Source organism: Calypte anna, chromosome 26 (assembly GCF_003957555.1).
Source record: "Calypte anna isolate BGI_N300 chromosome 26, bCalAnn1_v1.p, whole genome shotgun sequence".
Lineage (NCBI taxonomy): Eukaryota > Metazoa > Chordata > Aves > Apodiformes > Trochilidae > Calypte > Calypte anna.
This window is the reverse complement of record NC_044271.1, coordinates 4413808-4434096: the sequence shown is the minus strand read 5'-3', so window position 1 is coordinate 4434096 and position 20289 is coordinate 4413808. Positions and strand designations below refer to the sequence as shown.

Here is a 20289-nt window from a genome sequence, read left to right as displayed (position 1 = left end):
CACACAACCAGGGGAACTGTCACACAACCGGGGGGATTGTCACACAACCGGGGGGACTGTCACACAGCCCCAACTCAGCTTTCCCAGCCAGTGCTGGGAGTTCTGCAGTTCAGTTTTGCAGTAAGAATCAGCTAAGCAGCATTCCTATCTTTCAATCTCTTACTTCTACCAGCTCTATCTGTTAAAGGCTCTTATCAGGCCCTTACCTCTCTGCTATCTGAGGATCTCTCCATCCTCCTTGTATTTATTTCCCAACTGCTCCTTGGGGCCATGCTGGGCTATTGCCTGGCTTATTGCAAAACCCGACTGTGCCATCTGGCTGACCCTCAGCATGGCAGGGGTGAAGCAGGAGTTGGATCCCATCCAGCTCTGTCAGCCTCATACCTGTGTCCTGGGAAACTGCTTCACCCAGTCCCTGACCCCGTGAGCTGCCCAGCAGGCAAAGCAAAGGAAAGGAATCCCTCCAGAACCTCCTGTGCCCTGGGCTGATGGGGGGGTTCAGCCTGGAGCAGAGAAGGTTCCAGGGAGACCTTGGAGCACCCTCCAGTACTTGAAGGGGCTACAAAAAAGCTGAGGAGGGACTTTGGACAAGGGCCTGGAGGGATGAGATGGGGGGAATGGTTTCAAAATGAACGAAGGGAGATTTAGAGGGGATATTAAGAAGAAATTCTTGGCTGTGTGGGTGAGGAGCCCCTGGCCCAGGATGCCCCAGCCCTGGCAGTGCTGAAGGTTCTGTTGCTGTCCCCATCTCACTCCTTCCCGGCAGCGCTGGGTGACATCAAGTGACATTTTGCCCAGAGACAGCCAGGAGGGGTGCGGGGAGGTGGCAGTGGGGGGGGTGGCAGTGGGGATTCGGGGGGTAGCAGTGGGAGTTCGGGGGATGGCAGTCGGGGTTCGGGGGATGGCAATCTGAGTTCGGTGGTGTCAGTCGGAGTTCGGGGGTGTCAGTTGGGTTCGGGGGGTGTCAGTCTGGGTTCGGGGGGTGTCAGTGGGGGTGCAGGGGGTGTCAGTCGGGGTTCGGGGTGTGTCAGTGGGGGTGCAGGGAGTGTCAGTTTGGGTTCGGGGCGTGGCAGTCGGGGTTCGATGCCGCTGCCCCGGTCGCTCCCGTGCTCGCGGTCTCCGCTGCAGTGATTCCTCCCGGCCGCCAGGGGGCTCCAGTGACGGCTGTGGCGGTCGGCGCGCGGACCCCACCCGGCGCGTGCGGGGCGCGAGGCGGCGCGCGGCGGTGCGGCAGGAGGGCGCGCGGACAATACCGGGGCGGCGGAGCGGCCCGGACCGATCCCGTTCGGAACCCGCTCGGCTCGGCCCGGAACCGCTCGGTTCCATTCGTCCGCGATCGGCTCGGCCCGGAACCGCTCGACCCCGCTCGGCTCGGCCCCGCCCCGTCTCCATCCCGCTCGGCTCGGCCTCGCTCGGCGCGGCCCGGCCCGGCACCATGCTGGCGCTCTTCAACAAACTGCTGGACTGGTTCCGGGCGCTGTTCTGGAAGGAGGAGATGGAGCTGACCCTGGTGGGGCTGCAGTATTCGGGCAAGACCACCTTCGTCAACGTGATCGCGGTGAGCGGCGGCGGCCCCCACCCCCTGCGGGGCCCTCGGCTTGGCAGACCCCTCCGGCTGCCCACTGAACCCACTGCACCCCCACTGCACCCACTGCTCCCCCACTGCACACACTGCACCCCCCCTGCATACACTGCACCTTCACTGCACACACTGCACCCACTGCACACTCACCGCACCCCACCTGCACCCCCCGCCCCGCTCCCGAGCCCCGCACCCCACCGCACCCATCTCGCCCCCCCCGCTGCATCCCCGCTGTACCGCAGCCCCAAATCTCTCCGCAGAATCGCTCCGATCCATCGCCTCTCGGCCCAGACACCGTGTGGAGTGCGGGGCTGTGCGGGGTTGGGGGGGGCACACCCGGGCACACCTCGGGGTTTTCCCCCCGCAGCCCCGAGCAGGAGCAGGGCCCAGGGCAGGATGGATCCCAGGCCCGTTCTGCCCTTCCCGGCCGGGCTGGGGCTGCCGGAACCGGGTGTCCGCGGGGTCTGGGCCCTTGGGGACCCCCCCGCCCCTTCCTCTCCGTCCCCTCCTCAGGACGCTTTGTCATGGCCGGGCCCGCTCAGCCGGGGCCTTGCCGGGAGGTTTTTTCCTGGCGGTCCGCGGCGTTCAGCACCCAACAGCCGCGGGGTTTCTTGGCACCTCCCGGTACCGGCTGGACCCCGATTCTCGCCCCGGGGACCCCTTCTTTCCCCCCGGCTTCTCCCTTCGGCGCCGTCCTCTCCCCGGGTCCGGGGATGCTCAAGCCCCGGGTGGGGTTTCACCCGTGAGGATGTTCGGCTCAGCCTCCCCTCTGCCTTTTGGGGATGTTCTCGCCCTCTCTAAACGCGATGCTGCCAGGCAGGAGGATCCCGGCAGGACTGGTTTGGGCCCTGGCTCTCAGGGATTTCATGGAGGAGGTGGATGCAGACCCTTCAGCTGCGTCCCCCCCACCGTGTCCGTTCACGTTGCTTTGCTCCGTGCCTCGGCTTCAAAGCAGAGCAAGTTCTTTTTGCTCACTCAGGGTGCTGGGTGCTGTCAAAGGGGATTTTCCCACTTATTTGGAGGTTTTGCTTGCACTACACCCCCCACGAGGGTTTACACTGGTGGTACGGGGATAGAAACATCCTTCCTGAAGTGCCTGGGGCAGTGGGAAAACACCCAAAAATGGTTTTTCCTCGGAGATGGTGGTGCCCCTGCTCTCCAGCTCTTCCCTGGCATTCACTGCTCAGGTGTTGTGCTGCTTCTTCCATGCCAGCTCCCAGGACAGGGAGTTGCTGTGTCTCTGGGACAGTGATGGCACCAGTCCTTTTTTGGGCTGACTTCATCCTTGCTCTTCGCATGCTTAATGGTCCTTTTTTGCATCTCACATCAGGGTGGAATCCAGTGGTGCCACATGTAGGCTAATCCTGCTCTGGGCCTGGTGTGTGCTGGTAATAGCAATACAGGCTACATGAGAAATGGAGAAGTAATTTAATGCCATTTTAATAGATCAGTGTAAAGGGTGAGGAAGCTTTATCCCAAAGCTGTTGGGCCATTTTGCCTTGCACAGGGCTGGAAATCCCTGGGGTCGTCTGACACCCTTGCAGGTCAGTCAGGCTCAGGGTGCTGAGCAAGGAGCTGAGTCTCTGCTGCTGCTTTGCTTCTCTGTCTGTGAAGTTATTTGCAAAGTTCAGATCCCGGGGCAGGTGCACACAAAACCCAAGCAATGTCCTTCAAGAAGATGTCTTGGGCAATGCTTAAAAACTTTCTTTGGTGGTTGCAACTGGGACAGGTGGCCTCTGAACCCTCTTTTGGAGAACAGATGCTCAGACATCCAAACACACAGCAGAGAGACCCTGACCCAGGGAAATGGTTAGAAATGCAGTTTGATGAGGCAGGACAGACTGCCCTGGCAGGGTCCCCAAGTGTCCTGCAAGGTGCAAGCTCCTCCAGCCTTGCTGCTGGCTGCATCATGGCTGGTTTGGGAGCACTGCTCGGGAGAGGATGGGCTGGGAAGGGAGAAGATTGAGCTGAGACCAGGGCTGTGCCTGGAGATCTCTGAGAAGCCTCAGAAACAGGAGATGGGCCACACTGCCCCAGTGCTGCATTTGTGGGACCATGGACAGGAGAGAGATGGATACTGAGTGTGACAGAGCAGGGACATGGAGACCTTGTAGGGTGAGGACAGGTTGAACACCATGGCTTCAAGGAGCCATTGCTGGGGCCATCCCTCTGGCTGGGATACCAGAATCAAGGGTGCAAGGACATGTGTGGGTCCACTGTGTCTGTAGACATGCACTGAACAGCAGAGAGCACACTCCTGGTTCCTACAAGAGGAAACGATGCTGAGGGCAGGGTTGTGACCTTCACTGTGTCCCCAAGGATCTGGAGCCCTCTGAGGGCATTGCTGCTGCCCCTGCATTGCATGGCTGGGGATGTGCAGTGCTGTGCTCTGGTCCTGTCCCCCAGGATTCCCCAAGCTCCTAGAAATGGAACCTTCTCAGTGCTTTGCTTCTTAGATCCAGAGGCTTTTGCTTTTCTCCCAGAGTTTCTCTAACAGAAACTCTGCTGCCATCGTGCACATGTCCTGCGCCCAGGAAGCAGTCACTGCAGAGCTATCAGCACTTTGTGTGCCCACATCTCTGTCCCTCCATCCAGATCCTGGCTCATTCCAGACACTTCCAGCTGGAGGCAGGTGCAGACATTGCTGCAGCTCAGGGACAGAGGTGCCCAGGCTAAGTCAGAGTTGAGAGCTGTGCTTTGCATCCCTGAGAAGCTGCTGGGAGCATCTCCTGTGTCCTCGCTGCCTCGAATAGGGTGCTGGGTCAGCACCCCTGGTGTTTTGAGCTGCAGTGTGCTGGAGAAGCAAAAGCAGCCCAAGGATTTTTCCTTTCATCTAGGAAACTTCATTTTTCTCCATAAAAGTCAAATAAGATGTTGAACCTCAGAGACATTGTCTCAGAGCACAAGAAACATTCTCTCTGTTGGAAGAGGGGTTCCTGAATGCTTCCCCTGCTGTGCCCCACACCCTTCCCTCCCAGGCCCCAGCCTGGTTTCTGAGTGCACCATGTCCTGGAGACCCCTGGGCTGCTGGGCTCTGCTGATGAATCCAAAAGGGAAATGAAAAAGGGAAGTGGCACATCTTGCAGAGCTGTTGGAAGAAGTCAGGAAAAACCAGGGGAGTTGCTGACATGGTGAGTCTGGAGGAACTGGTGGCTCAACCAGGCACAAAATTCTGCTTATCAGAAAATGGCCTTCTCTTTTTGAGGTTTGTCTCAACTGAAAGAAAACCCGGAAAAGTCCTTGAGAAACTGAGATTTTTAAGCCAGTCAAGAGCTGCTGGACTCAGCTCAGCTGCAGTTGGTGGTTCCTGCAGGTTTCTGGCACTGGTGGCCAAAAGCCCCAGTGCTGTGTTACCCTATCCAACCCTATTTTTCCATCATGTTCCTGGCATCCAGCTGCAGGGCCCTCCACAGTGATGGATTTTAAAGCAACGAAGTTAAAGGTGTTTTTGAGGGCCATGATGCTGCCAGATAGGCAGAAAGCTTCAGGAGGCAGAGGGTGACAGATTGTTGTAGCTCCTGCCCCAGGGATGCTCCTGGGGCTGCCTGGAGCATCCTTCTGTGCTGCTCAGCCCAGGATCATCTCACAGCAGCGGGATTTGAGCAGCAAACTGGAAGGTGAGGTGGGCTTCACCAGGCTGGGGCCACTGTCCCCTCCCTCCCATGTGTGTGGAACCAGGCACATGGGCTGGCCAGCAGCATCTCCTGGTGGTGCCTGGGGCCTGTTCACCACTCAGGCAATTCTAACCTAGTTTTCTGGTGGCTGTGGGATGCTTCTGATCTGCAGCAGTTTCATCCTTCTGCCTGGGTGCTGCTGGAGCACAGGAGGTGGCAGCTTCCGAGGATGGGGAGAGGGAACCCTTTGGGGCCCCCCCCACATCTCCTAGCAGGGCCACCAGGCAGGGTGTAGGGGCCAGAGGACCTGCACAGGCAGGTGGCAGACCATCAGGAAAGCAGAAATTAGTTGGGTTTGGGCTGATAATAAATGATCCACAGCAGGAACCATGCTGCAGCCCCCAGGACTCCTGGTGCAGGGCTGCCAGCAGGTCCTGTGGCCTTGCACGGCTGACTGGGGTCACTGCAGTTGGCAAAGGGCTCTGTCTCCTCCTGGAAAGAGCTTGGGAATCCCACCAGGAAAGGGTTGGGTTGGCTGATCCTCTGAGATGGTGGCTGAGGGCTTCATAGGGACAGCCTGGGCACCTGATGCCCCACACAGCTGCTGCAGGATTTCCCTGCTGCAGGTTTTTTCATCTCCTTGGCTCAAATTTTGCAGGCATTGTAGACCAGGAGGAGGCCGTGCTGTCCCACCACAGGGCTGGTTTTGGGGTTCAGGTTTATTTCCAGGCAACTGGGGAGGCTGTCAGGGTTTCCCTGCCTCCTGACACATTTCACCTTGTTCCTTGCAGTCAGGACAGTTCAATGAGGACATGATCCCAACCGTGGGCTTTAACATGAGGAAGATCACCAAGGGCAATGTCACCATCAAGGTGAGGTCTGGATATTATTGTCTCTTGGGATGAAAGTTGGGGTGAAGAGGTTGGTGGAACTTCTGGAGAATGAAAAATGCTGGAAGCCCCAGGGTGGTTGGGGGATCTGTCCAGTTAGGGTTCTGCAGGTACCCACTGGAGGGGATGGTGGAAAGGGATGCAGTGGATCCAGCTCTGTAGTTAGAGCCAGTCCAGGCTGCAGAGCTGGGGATTTTCTTATAAAAACTTGTGGATGGAGTCACCTTTGTGAGGGTGGGGGTGCCAGGGAGGGTCATGGCTTGTAGTGGTGGTCTCTGCATCCAGAGCAAAGGGAAAGGAGGTTTCTCCCCCTTCTGGATCTTCCAGGGGCTCTTGATTAGGCTGGGAAAGATCAGTGGGACAGACTGGAAAAGGTCGTGGGTGATCTCTGCCAGTGGCAGACACAATTCTGAGGGCGTGCTGAGTGTTTTGAAATGGCAGTACATCGGGGAAAGCCCAGGACGGGTGGCAGGCATGGGGAGGAGCCCCTCAGCTTGGGGCAGGGGTCCCCTGTGCCACCAGAGGAATGTCACAGGGAGTGTCCCTTCAGCTGCCCTGCCCTGGGATGTCCCTTTCTGTATTGAGTCGGGAGCCTCCCTCCATTTGGGACAAAGAGCAAGGGGTTGGGGTCTGTTGCATGCATGTTTCGGCTGGGTGGGGAAGGGTCTTGGACAAGATGGTGGGAAAAGGTCAGGATGGTGGGAAAATGGTGAGGATGGTTGGGGCAAACCCCCCCCTTTGTCCTTGTCACAGCTCTGGGACATTGGTGGCCAGCCGCGGTTCCGTAGCATGTGGGAGCGGTACTGCCGTGGAGTCAGTGCCATCGTGTGAGTATCCCTGGGACCCCCAGCTCCCACACACCCGTGGTGAGCCCTGCCAGGGGGTCACAGTCCCATTTCTCCCCCCCCCCAGGGGATGCGGGACAGGGCAGAGCCAGAGCCAGGCACTGATGTTGGGTGTGCATATACTTCCTGGGTGCTCCCCTGGGTGCTCAGGGCAGCCAGGGCCCTGCCAGCTCCTTCCAGCAACACTCAGCCCAGTCTGATTTTCCCTTCCTGGTTCCCCTGGGCTGCCTGGGGGGGCTCAGCCCTTCCAAAAGAGCTGGTTTTAAGGGCAGCTGGCAGCATGTTTCCAGTCATGGTGGTTTTGTGGTGCCAGATGAACCTTGGGCTGGGATTCTCCCTGCTGAGGGTCACTGTGTGTCCGTGCTTGTCCCCTGCTGATAAACCTGGCAGTAAGGGCAGTCCCACGGAGTCCAAGCTGGAGAGGAGCCTGACAAGATGTAGATGGGAAGCAGTCTGCCTGCTCCTAAAGACAAGAATTTCCTCTTGGAGACCGCATCAGTGTTGCTTAAACACAATTAGAAAATGAGATTGATTCGATCTTCAGCAGTTGGCAGTGCACTGAGCAGGCTTAGTGTCTGCTGCCCTTCCCAGCTGTAGGTCTGATAGGTGTGAGGAGTCTGAGATTGCTTGTCCAGCTTATCTGGGAGCAGCAGTGTCCACTTCTGCCCTTGCTGTTTGTCACCATGCTGGGACATGGCCTCGACACATTTTATTTTTCTGGAGCTTTGCTGGAAATAAAATCCCGTTTTTTTCACTCCTTCCACTGTCTTTTCCATAATTTCACATTTTTTTCCAAAATGGCCCATCTGACTGAGAGGAAATAAAAGGGACCATGCTCCAGTCTGCCTTCCTTGTTTCCAGCTGTGTCCCATCCCTTTTCTGTGTCCTTCAGCCCTCCCACACTGTCTGGAATGACGAAGGCTGGTGGCAGGCTGGTGTTTTCCTGTGTTTGGTGCTTCAGTAGCTAAAAGCACTTTTTTTATTTTTATAATAAACCCCTCCGGACCTGATGAAGCTTGGTGGTGTTTCTCACTTCTCTGCCAGCTTCTTGATCTTTATAATAAAGGCCACATTGATCAGTTACTCTCCTTAGGTTTGGCTTCACTTACATCCTTTGCAGGATGGGTGTCCATGCATAAGATCTAAATCCTTCCCTGATTTCCCCCTCTGCTAAGAACAAGCATTGCTGCCTGCTGGCTTCACCTGCCCTTTGCTCTGTGCCCCAGGATTGCTCCTGTGGAAAAGACAAGTAGGTCCTTCCCTCTGCCAGGGTCTCCCTTCAATGTGTTCTCCATCCTCAGCTCCTCTTCTACACTTGTTGTCCTTTGTTTTGGGTGTTCCTTCTGTAAGGAGCTGCCACCCAGTTTTGCTTTGGTGCCTGGGGACAACCTGTGTTGTGCAGCTCCTGGGTTCCCCTTGCCCGCCTTCCCCCTGCTCTGGGCTCCTGGGAGATAGGGACAGGAAGATCCTCGACTCCCCTGGGAGACAGGAGAGGCTCTCAACAACACTCCAGCCCTCTTCTGGGAAAAGAGACTCTGTTGGGAGGATCCCATTGTCCATCACCTCCATGCACTGGCCCAGGAATTGTTGGCTGCCGTGCAAGCAAGGCTTGGTGGTGACACAAAGCCCAGCACAGCACTGGGGACCTCAGGGACCTTGGGGACTGTGCTCATTGGTGTCCCTTCCCTTGCAGGTACATGGTGGATGCTGCTGACCAGGAGAAGATAGAAGCCTCCAAGAATGAGCTACACAACCTGCTTGACAAGCCCCAGCTCCAGGGCATCCCGGTGAGCTCCTGCCAGGCCAGGTTCCCCCTGCCTGCCCATGGTCCCCAGGCTGGTGACTGCCAGGGCTGGAGCAAGAGGCTTGCACTGTGCAGTGTTGATTTGGGTGGGAAATTCCCTTCATGGAGGGGCTCCCCTTCCCTGCTGTACTCCTGTGGGAGCTGGGGATTTGATGCTTTTCCAGCCCAGGACCAGGCCAGCCAGCAAGGAAGGGAGCTTTGGAAGACACAAAAAAACCTCAAAACCCTTGATGTGCAAAATCTATCCTCTCACATCAATTTGCACCTTGTTTATTGTGGGATGTCAAAGTCTTGTCCCCTAGGAGCGCAGCTGCTGGGCTGTGACATTCTCAGGAAGGTGGCAGCATGGGGCACACTGTGTCAGGGCAGGATGCTTATGGAGCATCTCAATCACCATCCTGCTAATTGAAGAGGAGCTAATTGAGTATCCCAAACCTTTGGTGCAAATTAAATGAAGCTCCCAGTATCACGTGCTGCACTTGCAGCCTTTCTGTTTTTTGAGAACACATCTCCAGGTTTCATTGGGGGAATGCTGCAGGCTCAGTGCTGTCCTTGGCAGGTGACAGTCATGTGGCACCCTCCAGGAGGACAAACGAGTCCTGCTGGGTGGTTACTTCCCTTCCAGTCTGAGGATGCTTTTGTGGTTGTGAAAAGCCTTGAAATAAGAGATGAGTGGATAGTCCAATGAGCTGCTGCTTTTTTGGGCTGGCTGCCTGCAGAGAGCAGGTTCTGCATTGCTGTCCCTATCTCACTCCTTCCTGGCAGCTCTGGGTTCAGCCTTTTCAATCCACATTTTGCTCAAAGCCATCCAGAGACACCTGGGAGAATGTTCTAGACGGCAGGACAGATGCTGGTGGCCTTCAGGACAGATGTGCTGTGGGGCCAGCTTCTCCCTGGGACTAGAGAGTGCTCATGAGATGCTGTGTACACCCTAATTCAGACTGTTAATTGAAGGGCTCTGCCTGCTGATTGCCTGCTGAGGGTTTTCTCTTTGGGCACACCCTGGTGAAGTGGCCAGGGCTGTCTTACATCTGAAGCAGGACCTGCTTTGGGGTGGCAGAAGGAGGTTACTGCCTGGTCTGGTTGGTGGCCAAGAGCTTCAAGTGTTCCCTCTCCTGCCCTGCAGGTCCTGGTGCTGGGGAACAAGCGAGACCTCCCTGGTGCCTTGGATGAGAAGGAGCTCATTGAGAAGATGTAAGTGGTGGCACAAAGAGGTGACAACCCTCTCCCTGCTGTGTCCCCTCTGGTACAGTCACCCTTCCCCAGCTGAGGTGGTGCTACAGTGTCTGGGATGGGCTAGGGGTGGCCAAGGCAGTGATCAGGGGAGGGGACAAGAATGGGGAGGAGCTGGGACCGTGGCCATCAGTGCCAGGTCCTGTGTGCCACAGGGAGCTGGGACTGGAGCATCTCTGTACTCCCAGACACTGCTCCGAGATCTGTCCCTGTGCAGTGCCCAGTGCCACTCCCTGTCCCATCTTGCCACAGGGCCATACAGGCAGGATTTAAGGAGGAAAGCTGTGATTTTCATGTCATGGCCAGCCTGTCAGTGGTGCAGGGTCCCTCCTGCTCTGTCACATAATTCCTGCACCTCATGTGTGTGGCCACCAGCTGTGGGCATGGGGCACTGATGTCCTCACCCAACCCACACACAGTCCCTTGGGAGCCTGGGGAGGTGTTGCTCATGCAAAATGTCCCCATTTTGGAGTCAAGGTCCAAAGGGACCCCCCATGAGGCTGCCTGGAGGCCCCAGGGGTCTGCAGCCAGGGCTCACTCCTCTCCTGCAGGAACCTCTCTGCCATCCAGGACCGTGAGATTTGTTGCTACTCCATCTCCTGCAAAGAAAAGGACAATATTGGTGAGTGCCCAGGGCTGCAGAGCAATGCTTGGGGTACAGGGGTGAGGGAAGAGGTTGTGTGGAGGAGGGGGAGGCTGTAAGTGTCTGTTTGCCTTCACAGACATCACCCTACAGTGGCTTATCCAACACTCAAAGTCGAGGAGAAGCTGAGATCCTGCAGAGCACGGCTCAGATTGGGAAGATGCCATTGTACAAGCCCCTGCCCCTCCTCTCACCTGCTCTGTCCCTCAAGATCTCTCTAGTTGGGTATTTTTAGGGGACCCCAGACTCCGCTCTTGTTGAGGTGGAGCCCTTGTTTTTATTGTAAAGAAAATGTCCAACTCTGCCCTCCTCTCCTCCCTCTCTCTGTCTCTCCCTCCTCTTTTGGCACTATTCTGTTGTTGTCTGTGTATACAGTATATATATATATGTATATATATTTTAATTTTTTAAGTTAAGCAACAGTGCTGAACTGAATGGGCCCTGTGAGCAGTAGGAAAGCTGAGGGTGCCCTGAGGCTGCCTGAGGGAGATGAGGGTGTCAGAAGGGAGCTCCCTGGGGACAGGGCCGTGCCAGGCTCTGGGCATGTCCCTTGGGACTCACTCACCTCACTCACCTCCTCCCAGGGTCCTCCCTGAGCCCTGGGCTTGGGGTGTCAGGACTCTGCCTGCCTTGTCCTCCTGAGCCTTCAGTCCCATGGGGCTGGGATTGGGGTGAGGCAATGCCTCCTCCTGGGCTCCTCCCTGCTTTGGGATCTGTCACCCCCTGCCTCTGGCTGCTCTGCCACTGCCCCAACCACCCCCTCCTCCTCTTCGTCCTTCTCCTGCCCTGCTCCTGTCCCTGCTGTGCTGGGGTGGCCATGCAGGGGCTGGTGCCAGCACGGGGAGGGGGTCCCAGTGAGCCCAGTGTCCCCACAGGGAGGTGGCTCATGTCCCTTCCCTGCTGCAGCTGCCCCCAGAGGTAGCAAAAGGGCTGGGGGCTGCTGGCTCAGCCCTGGCCAAGGACATGGTGCAGGGACCCTGGGGAGGGGGAGCACACATGGGGACACCCAGGGACATCCCAGAGATACACGTGGGGTCAGAGAGTCCCTGCACACCCAGTCCCCTGCCTGCCAGTGCTGGGCAGTGTTCCAGAACCTTCCCAGCTCCCCGTGCCCTGCTCCCCACAGCACCCCCAGCTCTGCTGCCTGGGGGCTGGGGAGGGGACAGTTGGGTCCTGATCAGCAGGAGGAAATTCTGGGGGGAGGCTTTTCCCCATCTGCATCGTCTGATGAGTTGCTGGGGCTCTGGAGGTGCAAGCAGGGGGCCTGGACAGTGGGGTTGGAGCCAGTTTAGGAGGCTTAGTGGGCTGGGGGGGACAAACTGGTACCTGGAGGGGTCAGGTCAGAGGCAGAGCAGAGGGAAGCAGCTGCCTGTATCCAGCTGAGGGCTGGGGCAGGGGGTGGGGGGGGGCTGGGGGGTCCTTGTTGCTGGGGATTTCTCTTCTGTTCTCATTTTTTGCGGAGTTGCACAGAGAGGTTTCCTTTTTTTTTTTTTTTTTATTATAATGATTTATAAAGTGTTGTCACCCCCCCCTTGTACCCTTTTTTTTTTTTTAAGACATATTTTGGCTCAGATTTGACCTCTGTTGGGAAATGATTCTTGTAACTGTACTCTTTTTTTTTTTTGCCTCCTAATAATAATAAATTAACAATTTTGCGTTGGTGGGTGTGGATGCAGTCACGTTGCTTCCTCACCCTCACCTACCCATCTTCCCTGGGGGCCATGTCCACACCTCTGTAGCGTTGGGGTTTCTGTTCCTTTGGAAGTGCCAGGTACCCCACAGGGATGTGCTCACCCAAGAGGTTCTGGACCCAACTGGGAGGGATGGATCTGCCCTCCTGGGGGGCTGTGGGCATTGCTGGGGGGGACACCCCAGGTCTGTGGTGTCCCTGGGGGCCCGTGGGGTGTTGTGTCTTCTGTGGGGCTGTGCTGCTGGCAGCTTGGGGTGATTGTGCTGCCTGTGCCCCCCCCTACCCCTCCCCACACATCAGCAACAATCCTGGCTTTGTTCACCCTTGGCCCGAGCTCAGGACAGGGCAGCAGTGTCCAAGTGCATGAGAGCTGCCTCTGCTTCCATCCTCCCATCCCAAACCCACCCGGGGACCCCTCTAGCCCCAGGGGAGTGCAGGGAGGGAGGGGCAGGGGCATCCTCTGCTCCCTCTCTTCTCTCCCTGCATTAGGATGAACCCCTTCCCCTCTGCAGCTGCTCCCAACCTGCAGGGCCCAGCACTGGGAGGGGGGGATGGGGGGAGGAAAAGGAAAAAACCCAGTTTTGTGCTCTTGGAAGAAAACTGGGGCTTTTGTTTCCCTGGAAACGGGGCTGTGAAAGCAAAGCCCCAGTGGGTGTCTGTGCACACAAAGCCTGCAGTGAGACCCTTGCATTCACCAGCCCCTAGGAACCATCTCCCTCTCCCTGGCATCCACGGGCTGGGGTGGCTGCCAGCCCCAGGACAAGGAGCTCTCACAGCTCCCCTGGCCCAGGCTGCCCTCAGCCCCCTCCCACCACCCCAGAGCAAGAGCCTCAGGCAGGGGATGGATGTGGAAACCCAGATGCCCTGAACCCATCATCCTGGGACAACTTTATCCCTGCAGTGAGCAGGTGGGTGAAGGTCAGGGGCCCTGCGTGGGGCTGTTGAGATGAGATGTGTTCCCCCCCAAAGGGTTCACCCGCAGCACAGCATTACCATGATCCTGCACAGTGCAGAACAAAAACCTCCCTGCCAGGCTGCAGAGCATCACAGCCCAGTGCTGGGACCCACCTGGGTCCTACAAACCACCCTCCCCTGAACCCAGTGCTTGGGAAGGGAACCCCAAGGTATGGCCTGGCACCAGCTGGCTCAGCATCACCCCCTTCCCCATCAACCTCAGGAGGTGCCTGAGCTGGCAAGGCTCTGTCCTGCCCCCCTGCCCCCATCCTGCCCATGCCCACCCCAGAACCCTCAGGAAAAGGTCACCCAAGGCCCAGGTGCTGGCTCCCTGGGGCTCAGCTGGAGGGTGCTGGACACCTGCATGCACCAGGTGCTCTAGGTTATGGTTTATTGAGCTGGTAAAGGGCACTGCTTGGATCCAAGGGGACAGAGTCACAGGAACCTTCTACTGAGGAAGGGGTTGGCAGGAGGGGATGAGTCAGGACAAGGGCAGTTTGTTTGCTATGAGCTCTGCGACCCTCTGGAGGTTCATATGGGACCTTTCTGGCACAACTCCATCTCCAGAGCAGCAACCCCTCTGAATTTGGCCAGGCAGCCAGGATGGGAGGGTGCTGATGGCCTTGCTGGGGAGGTGAGAAGGCTGCCAGGGGAGCCCCAGGGACTTGGGTTTCAAGCCCAGCTCTCCCAATGTGGGGTTTGAAGGCCACGGTGCAAACCCCTGAGCTGTCTCTTCTGCTTGCTCCACATCCAGACATGGGCACTAATGGCAAAACAACATTTGGTCTTGGGAGGAGGTGGTGGATTGATCTCTACAGCTCCCTGCTGGCACTTAGCAAGGGGTGCCCAGGGCCATTAGGGGCGGGGGGGACTCCCGGGGCTTGTTGAAGAAGATGGAGGAGGACATCTCTGTTTTGAGCTTGCTGTCAGCACTGCCCTCACTGGAGGCAGTGTCAGGGCTGCAGCCCTCACAGCAGCAGCAGCAGCAGTCCATGAATGCCTGGCCCAGGGGTCTGCAGAGGCAGAGGAGCAGCACAGGGGTGACCGAGCACTTGAAGAACAGGAAGAACTGGTTGATGAGATGGAGCAGGTCCAAGGTCTGCTTGGACATCTCCGGGGACATGTAGGCCACCACAATGTTGCAGACGTTCTCGGGGGTGGTGCAAAGCCCGTAGATGATGCTCAGCCCAATGATGGTGCAGTTTAAGTGACTCTCAGCCTGGCTCTGCTTGGTCCCTCGGCTCTCGGGCTTCTTCTCGGTACCGCTGATCCTGCGGGTCACCAGCTGGCAGGTGACAGTGAAGAGGATGGGCAAGCAGAAGTAGCAACCAAAATACCACCACATCCGAGCGTTTTGGTAGGTGAGCACCAGGGAGTAGATGGACTCAGGCAGGTTGGACGAGGGCTTCATGATGCAATACTCTGTCACCGTGCCAGATACGGGGGACGTGTCCTGCGCCAGCTGCCAGAGCAGGATCTCCGGCACCGAGAGGGTCATGGAGCCCACCCAGATGACAGCCAGCTTGGCAATGATGGACTGGCACTGCTCTATGGGACGGGCACTGCTCTGGGGACTGGTGGCTGCGTGGAACCTGTCAATGCCCAGGGCACAGAGGCTGAAGGTGGTGACTCCCAGCGAGGACACCTGGAAAAGGAGAGGGAGAAGCAGTGACCCTTATTGCAGGGACAGCGTGGGTGGTGGCTCCCCAAGACCAAAGCCCAAAAACCCTTCCATGCAGCCTGTGGATGCTTTTCTCTGACTCCTGAAAGGACAGTGGAGGAAAATGTCCTTTGACCTCTTTGTGCTTGCCCAGCTCCTTTTTCTCTGGAAGAGAGAAACTTTGCTGGACGTCTGGGAATAGCATGAGTCTCCCTCAAGCTCTTCTTTCATTCCAGATGGTTCTTGAAGAGGAAAAGCAGGGATCATCGCTCCCACTAGCACCTTCCCAGATTCCCCCAGCTGCCCCAGCTTGGTTTGTCCCTGCGTGGCTCTGCACAGTTGTTTCCTGCTTCCCAGACAGCCCCGGGGAGCTGAAGGAGCCCTTGTCGCAGATCAGCTTGGGACAATTTCCGCTGCATTGAGAGCGTCAGGAAAAACATCTTGGATGCCAAAGGGAAGGGGCCAAAGGAGGCAGAGGAACCAAGGCTCTGGGAGGGCTGGCAAGGCACTGAGGGTCACAATCAGCTTTCACAATCCCAGCCCCACTGTCCCAGAGCTCCAGCTTTGTTCAGAGCCAAGTCTCACAGCCCTCGGCCAGGAAAATGGCAGAGTCCCACCAGCTGCTGCCCACCAGCCCCACGTCTGTTCCTGGCCTCACAAAGCCATCAAGTGTCACCCTGTCCTGAAGGACCTTCCCAGCACTCAGAAAAACTCTCAGGGCTCCAGGGCTCTGCATGATGCAGCAATCCCAAACAGGTCAGGAACTACTTTTTTCCAGTGGTCCTGGATCAGCCACTGCAGTGGTGCAGAGGGTATCAGCTCATGACCAGCACTGACACCCAGCACCCAACATCAGGTTCAGTTTTCAGTTTCAGTTTTGTGCAGCAGAATCCCCCCCAGACACAGCACCAGGCACTTGCCCAGCACCAGGCACTTGCCCAGCACCATCCTGCACCCAGCCCCACCACCCACAATGCCGCTCATGTCACAGATTCATAGATTCATAAAATTATTTGGGTGTAAATGGACCTTAAAGCCCATCCAGTTCCAATCCCTGCCCTGATCAGGGACACCTCCCCCAGACCAGGGTGCTCCAAGCCCCATCCAACCTTCAACACTGCCAGGGATGGGGAGCCACAGCTTCTGGGGGCAACCTGGGCCAGGGGCTCAGCACCCTCACACCAAAGAATTTATCCCTCAGATCTCATCTCCATCTCCCCTCTTTACTGTTTGAAACTATTTCCCCTCATCCTGTCATTCTGTTCCCTTGTCCCAAGTCCCTCTCCATGGGCAGTGTCTAAGGGCACTTCCCTAGAGAGGATTTGGGTCCCTCCATTCCCAGCCAGTGGAAGAGGTAACAGCACAGGGAGGAACAGCAGGGAAGGGAACTGGGGACTGGACAGAGAGGTGGTGCCATGGGTCACTGCACACCACTTGTCACCTGGCTTCAGGTCCCCTGCCAGAGCATTTGAGCAGCCACAAGGTGGGGACAGAAAAATCTGCTCCTTGCAGAGTTCACCTGGCAGCCTGGAGTGCTGGCCCAGAAAGGCTGGACAGGAAAAACTGGGCTGGGACTGGGTTCCTCTCTCCTGCCTGACTCATTTCAGGGGTTTGAGCTCTGGCCTGGCCATGCCCACCCAGACCTGGGTGCCAGGTGAACAGAGAATCTTTGAAGCCCCTGCCAGCCCGTGCCAGCCTGGTCCAGAGGCAGGAGGAGGAGAAGCTGAGCTGGCAGGGCTCACCCCAGGACCATGGCTCACTCTGGCCCATCCTTCAGCAGCCCCCACATGGCACCATCCTTCCCTTCTCCCTCTCTTGGTGCTGCTGGATCCCTGGACCTGGAGATGCCATCCCCAGGGATGCCCCAGCCTGTGCTGGAATCACTCCAACCTGCAGCTGCTCTCAGGTGAAGCAGGAGGACACTGGGCACCCAGGGAGCTGGATGGAGTCAGGTCCTGAACCCCTGAGTCCCATGGGCCCTTGCAGAACCTGGACCAGGGAGGAGGCTGCTGGGGAGGGGATTATTATGGGACATGTCAATGTCTTGGGGCCATTTCTTTGCCTGTCATGGCTGAGCTCCCTTTGATCATAAGCTCTGCCTATCTGCATGCCAAGGGCTGCTCTGTCCCCTCCAGCTGATAATTCTCTGAGCAGGCTTGAGGCCTGGTAAGTTTGGTGATGATAGATGGTCATGTCCTAGCTTAGCATGCTGACAGCCCTGGGAGGGCAAGGCTGGCCTGGCCACCAGTGCTGAGGGGTGTCTGTGGTCCCACACAGCCTGATCAGGTTTGGGGGGACCGAGGACAGGAGCCCCTGTGTCCTCAAGCCCTGGCCTCAGCTCACAGCTGGTTTTTGTGTGCTGTGCCACAGGCACTGCCACTGGGTGGGATTGGTGGGGTCTGAGCACTGTCTGCTGTGACCAAGCTGGATAGGGTCTTCAGGGAGCTGGCACTGTCCCTGATCCCTTCCAACCTTGTGTTTGTTCCCTTGGTCAGCACAATGGACTCTGGAACCTCGGGCAGGCTGGGTCTGTCTCTCCTACATGGGCACAGTGAGGAGCAGCCAGATCCCAATCATCCCTGCAAGATGGGAGATGCCCCACAGGAGCAGCATCATGCAGAACAGAACCACCTAGGGCAGCCTGGCCCATGCTGCCTGACCCCCTCACCCTGAGTCCCAGCTCGCCCTGGACAAGGCCCTGTGCATGAGGCTTGGGAACAAGCAAAGATCTTGGGTTCTCAGATGTAATCCTTGGGTTTTCCGAGCCCACTGTCAACCAGTGCTGCCCAACCTGCTCCAGTGCTGAACCCCCAGGCTGGGGCAGGGACAGACAGACAGAGGAGAGCCCACAGACAAAATTCAACATGCTGGCTGGACAAAGGGGGGTTTCAGGGCTCTTCTCAGTCCTGGCTCTCAGTGCAGAGATGGAGAAATGTCCCAGAGCAGAGGCAAAGTGAAGGTCAGTATTGGGACTGTCCTTTGGCTCCTTGCCATGCCTCCTGATGGGGGTCTTGGGGGCACAAAGCCCTTGCACCAGGCCACGGGCAGCCTGAAGTAACCCTGAAGCAGGAGAGCAAAGAGGAGACAATTCCTTGAGCCCTCCAGGGCCCTGTGCAGCACCTTACCTCCATGAAGGGCACAATGCGACAGGACAGGTCCCCTAGCAGCCTCATCTTGGTGATCTCGTTGAAGATTACCACAGGCAGGCAGAAAAAGAGGATAAGGAAGTCCCAGAAAGCCAGGCTGGCCAGGATAGAGTTCCAGGCACTCTTCATGTAGTAGTTGTGCCACACGATGCACATCACAGAGAGGTTTCCAATGATTCCCACGGCGAAGACAATGAGGGACAGGAGCATCACAGCATAGGCGCTATAGGAATTCTCTGTCACCGGGTACAGGGGGTTCTGGATCTGCAAGCGTTTGTCAGACACAGTAGTGAGATTGGCTCGGGGTGCTACCCCCTCACCATCCGTGGGGACCCCTTGTTGCTGCTGGGATGGATCCGTGCTGGAGGGCAGCAGGGCTTTGGTTGGGTGCAGACTGACGGAGTTGAGGGGCCGAGGGAATTCCATCCTCACCCCCGGCACGTACTGCTGCACCGACTTGGAGTCCTCCTCTGCCCCCCGCCGCTGCCTCTCCTTCATCTCCTGCACCGCTGGAATATCCCGGGAAATCCAAGGCACGGTCCCACCTCCGTCTGCACCCTGGCCAAGGTGATTGCTGCTTGCCCCGGGCTGCCCAGCTCTGCCTCGCATCCCCACAGCCCCCGGCCCCGGCAGCAGCAGGAGGAAGAGGAGGAGGAGAAGAGACGGTGGAGAGGGCATGGTCCCCTCTGCACCCTCCGGAGAAAGCGTTGGGTGGAAGACAGAGCAGTCCCGAGCGCAGGGAGCCGGGGGCTGCGGGCGGCGACGCAGCGGGCAGAGGAGCAGCCGGAGTGTGGGGTCCGGAGAGCTCTGGGCAGAGGAAAGAGGCTCCGTGGAGAGGCAGAGCAGGGCCAGCCCTCTGCTGGTCACCTCCCGCTCCTGGGGAGCCTGCCAAGCTCTGCAGGGATGTGCCAGGTCCCAGACAGGGCGGCTCAACAGCCTGGTCCTCGGCGATTGTCAATATCTCCCTGGCAATGCCAAACATCTCCCCAGCACCTCTAAACATCCCCCAGCATCCCCCAGCATCCCCCCAGTACAGCCTCCTGGATCCTACTGGTGGTCTGCCCAGGACCTGCAGGCAGCAGCTGGGGCTGAGTGCTTTCCTTTCTCCCACTGTTTCTCCCTCAGCTGGGTGATGCTCTTGGACTCTCATTCACACAACGATTTTCACAGAATCACAGAATGGTTCAGGACAGGAGGTGCATCCAGTCCAGCCCCCCAGCAGTGAACAGGAACCAGATCAAGCTGCTCCAAGCTCCATTCAGCCTGACCTTGGATGTTTCCAGGGATGGAACATCTACCACTTCTCTGGGCAACCTGGGCCAGTGTTTCACCAACCTCATTGTAAAAAGTTCTTCCTTATATCTAATCTAAATCTCCCCTCTTTCAGTTTAAAACCACCACCTCTTGTCCTGTTGCTCCAGGCCCTGCTAAAAACACTGTCCCCATCTCTTAGAGGCCTCCTTTAAGTAATGAAAGGTGACAGCAAGGTCTCCCTGGAGCCTTCTCCAGGATGAACACCCCCAACTCTCTCAGCCCAGCTCCAGAGCTGAGCTGCTCCAGCCCATGAAGCATCTTTGTGGCCTCCTTTGGATTTGCTCCAACAGCTCTGTGTTCTGAAGCCCAGAACTGGACCCAGCACTGCAGGGGGAGCTCAGCAGAGCTGAGCACAAAAGGAGAATCATTCAGATATTTACAATTTCAGCTCTACAGGAGCAGACAGTGGCAGTGCCTGATGTCTCTCCGGCACGCAGAGGAACCCAGTGCCTTGAGGCCCAAGAGGGTGGCTCAGTCTCAGCTCTGTGCCACGCCGTGTCCCCCTGCTCTGGCTGTCACATGCTCCAGGGGCTTCAGAGATGAACGGGGCTTGGTTTTGGGGTGAAGCTGGATAGGGACTATTGCAGCATCCCCCAAGTCCTGGGGTACATCAGCTGGATCAGGAGTGAACACCATGGTGATGCAGGATTAGGGGTTTGTCACTCTGTTTCCTAGCACCACCCTCAGGGTGCTTCACACCCCTGGGTGCTCTCAGTGGATCCCAGCTCCTCCTGCAGCCCTGGAGGGCAAACCCTGACTCTAGAGCAGAGGTGGGCAGGAGAAAAGTCTGGGGGAATGTGAGGGCAAAGAGCCAGCACCCAGTGAGCTGCATTGAGGCTGCCATCCCCACTTGTGTCAGCAGAGGGAGAGGGAGATTGGGTGACCTGCACCTGCACCCACCTTGCCTGCCAAAA

The 20289-nt window shown here is 57.5% G+C and overlaps 2 protein-coding genes across 2 annotated transcripts; one reads left to right on the top strand and one right to left on the bottom strand.

Moving 5' to 3' along the window:
- The first annotated feature begins 1202 nt into the window (after window positions 1-1202).
- Window positions 1203-12264, top strand: ARL8A (ADP ribosylation factor like GTPase 8A). Its single transcript, XM_030465624.1, has 7 exons — window positions 1203-1558; window positions 5988-6068; window positions 6840-6913; window positions 8625-8718; window positions 9862-9929; window positions 10520-10590; window positions 10691-12264. The coding sequence occupies exons 1-7, from the start codon at window positions 1436-1438 to the stop codon at window positions 10738-10740; spliced, it is 561 nt and encodes a 186-aa protein (XP_030321484.1). The 5' UTR covers window positions 1203-1435; the 3' UTR covers window positions 10741-12264.
- Window positions 12265-13603: 1339 nt separating this feature from the next.
- GPR37L1 (G protein-coupled receptor 37 like 1) lies at window positions 13604-18904 on the bottom strand. The gene is made up of 2 exons (XM_008499528.2): window positions 18041-18904; window positions 13604-14900 (listed from the first exon to the last, which is right to left on the bottom strand). Exons 1-2 carry the CDS (start codon window positions 18737-18739, stop codon window positions 14088-14090), a joined length of 1512 nt encoding a protein of 503 aa, XP_008497750.2. The 5' UTR covers window positions 18740-18904; the 3' UTR covers window positions 13604-14087.
- Between the last annotated feature and the right edge of the window lie 1385 nt (window positions 18905-20289).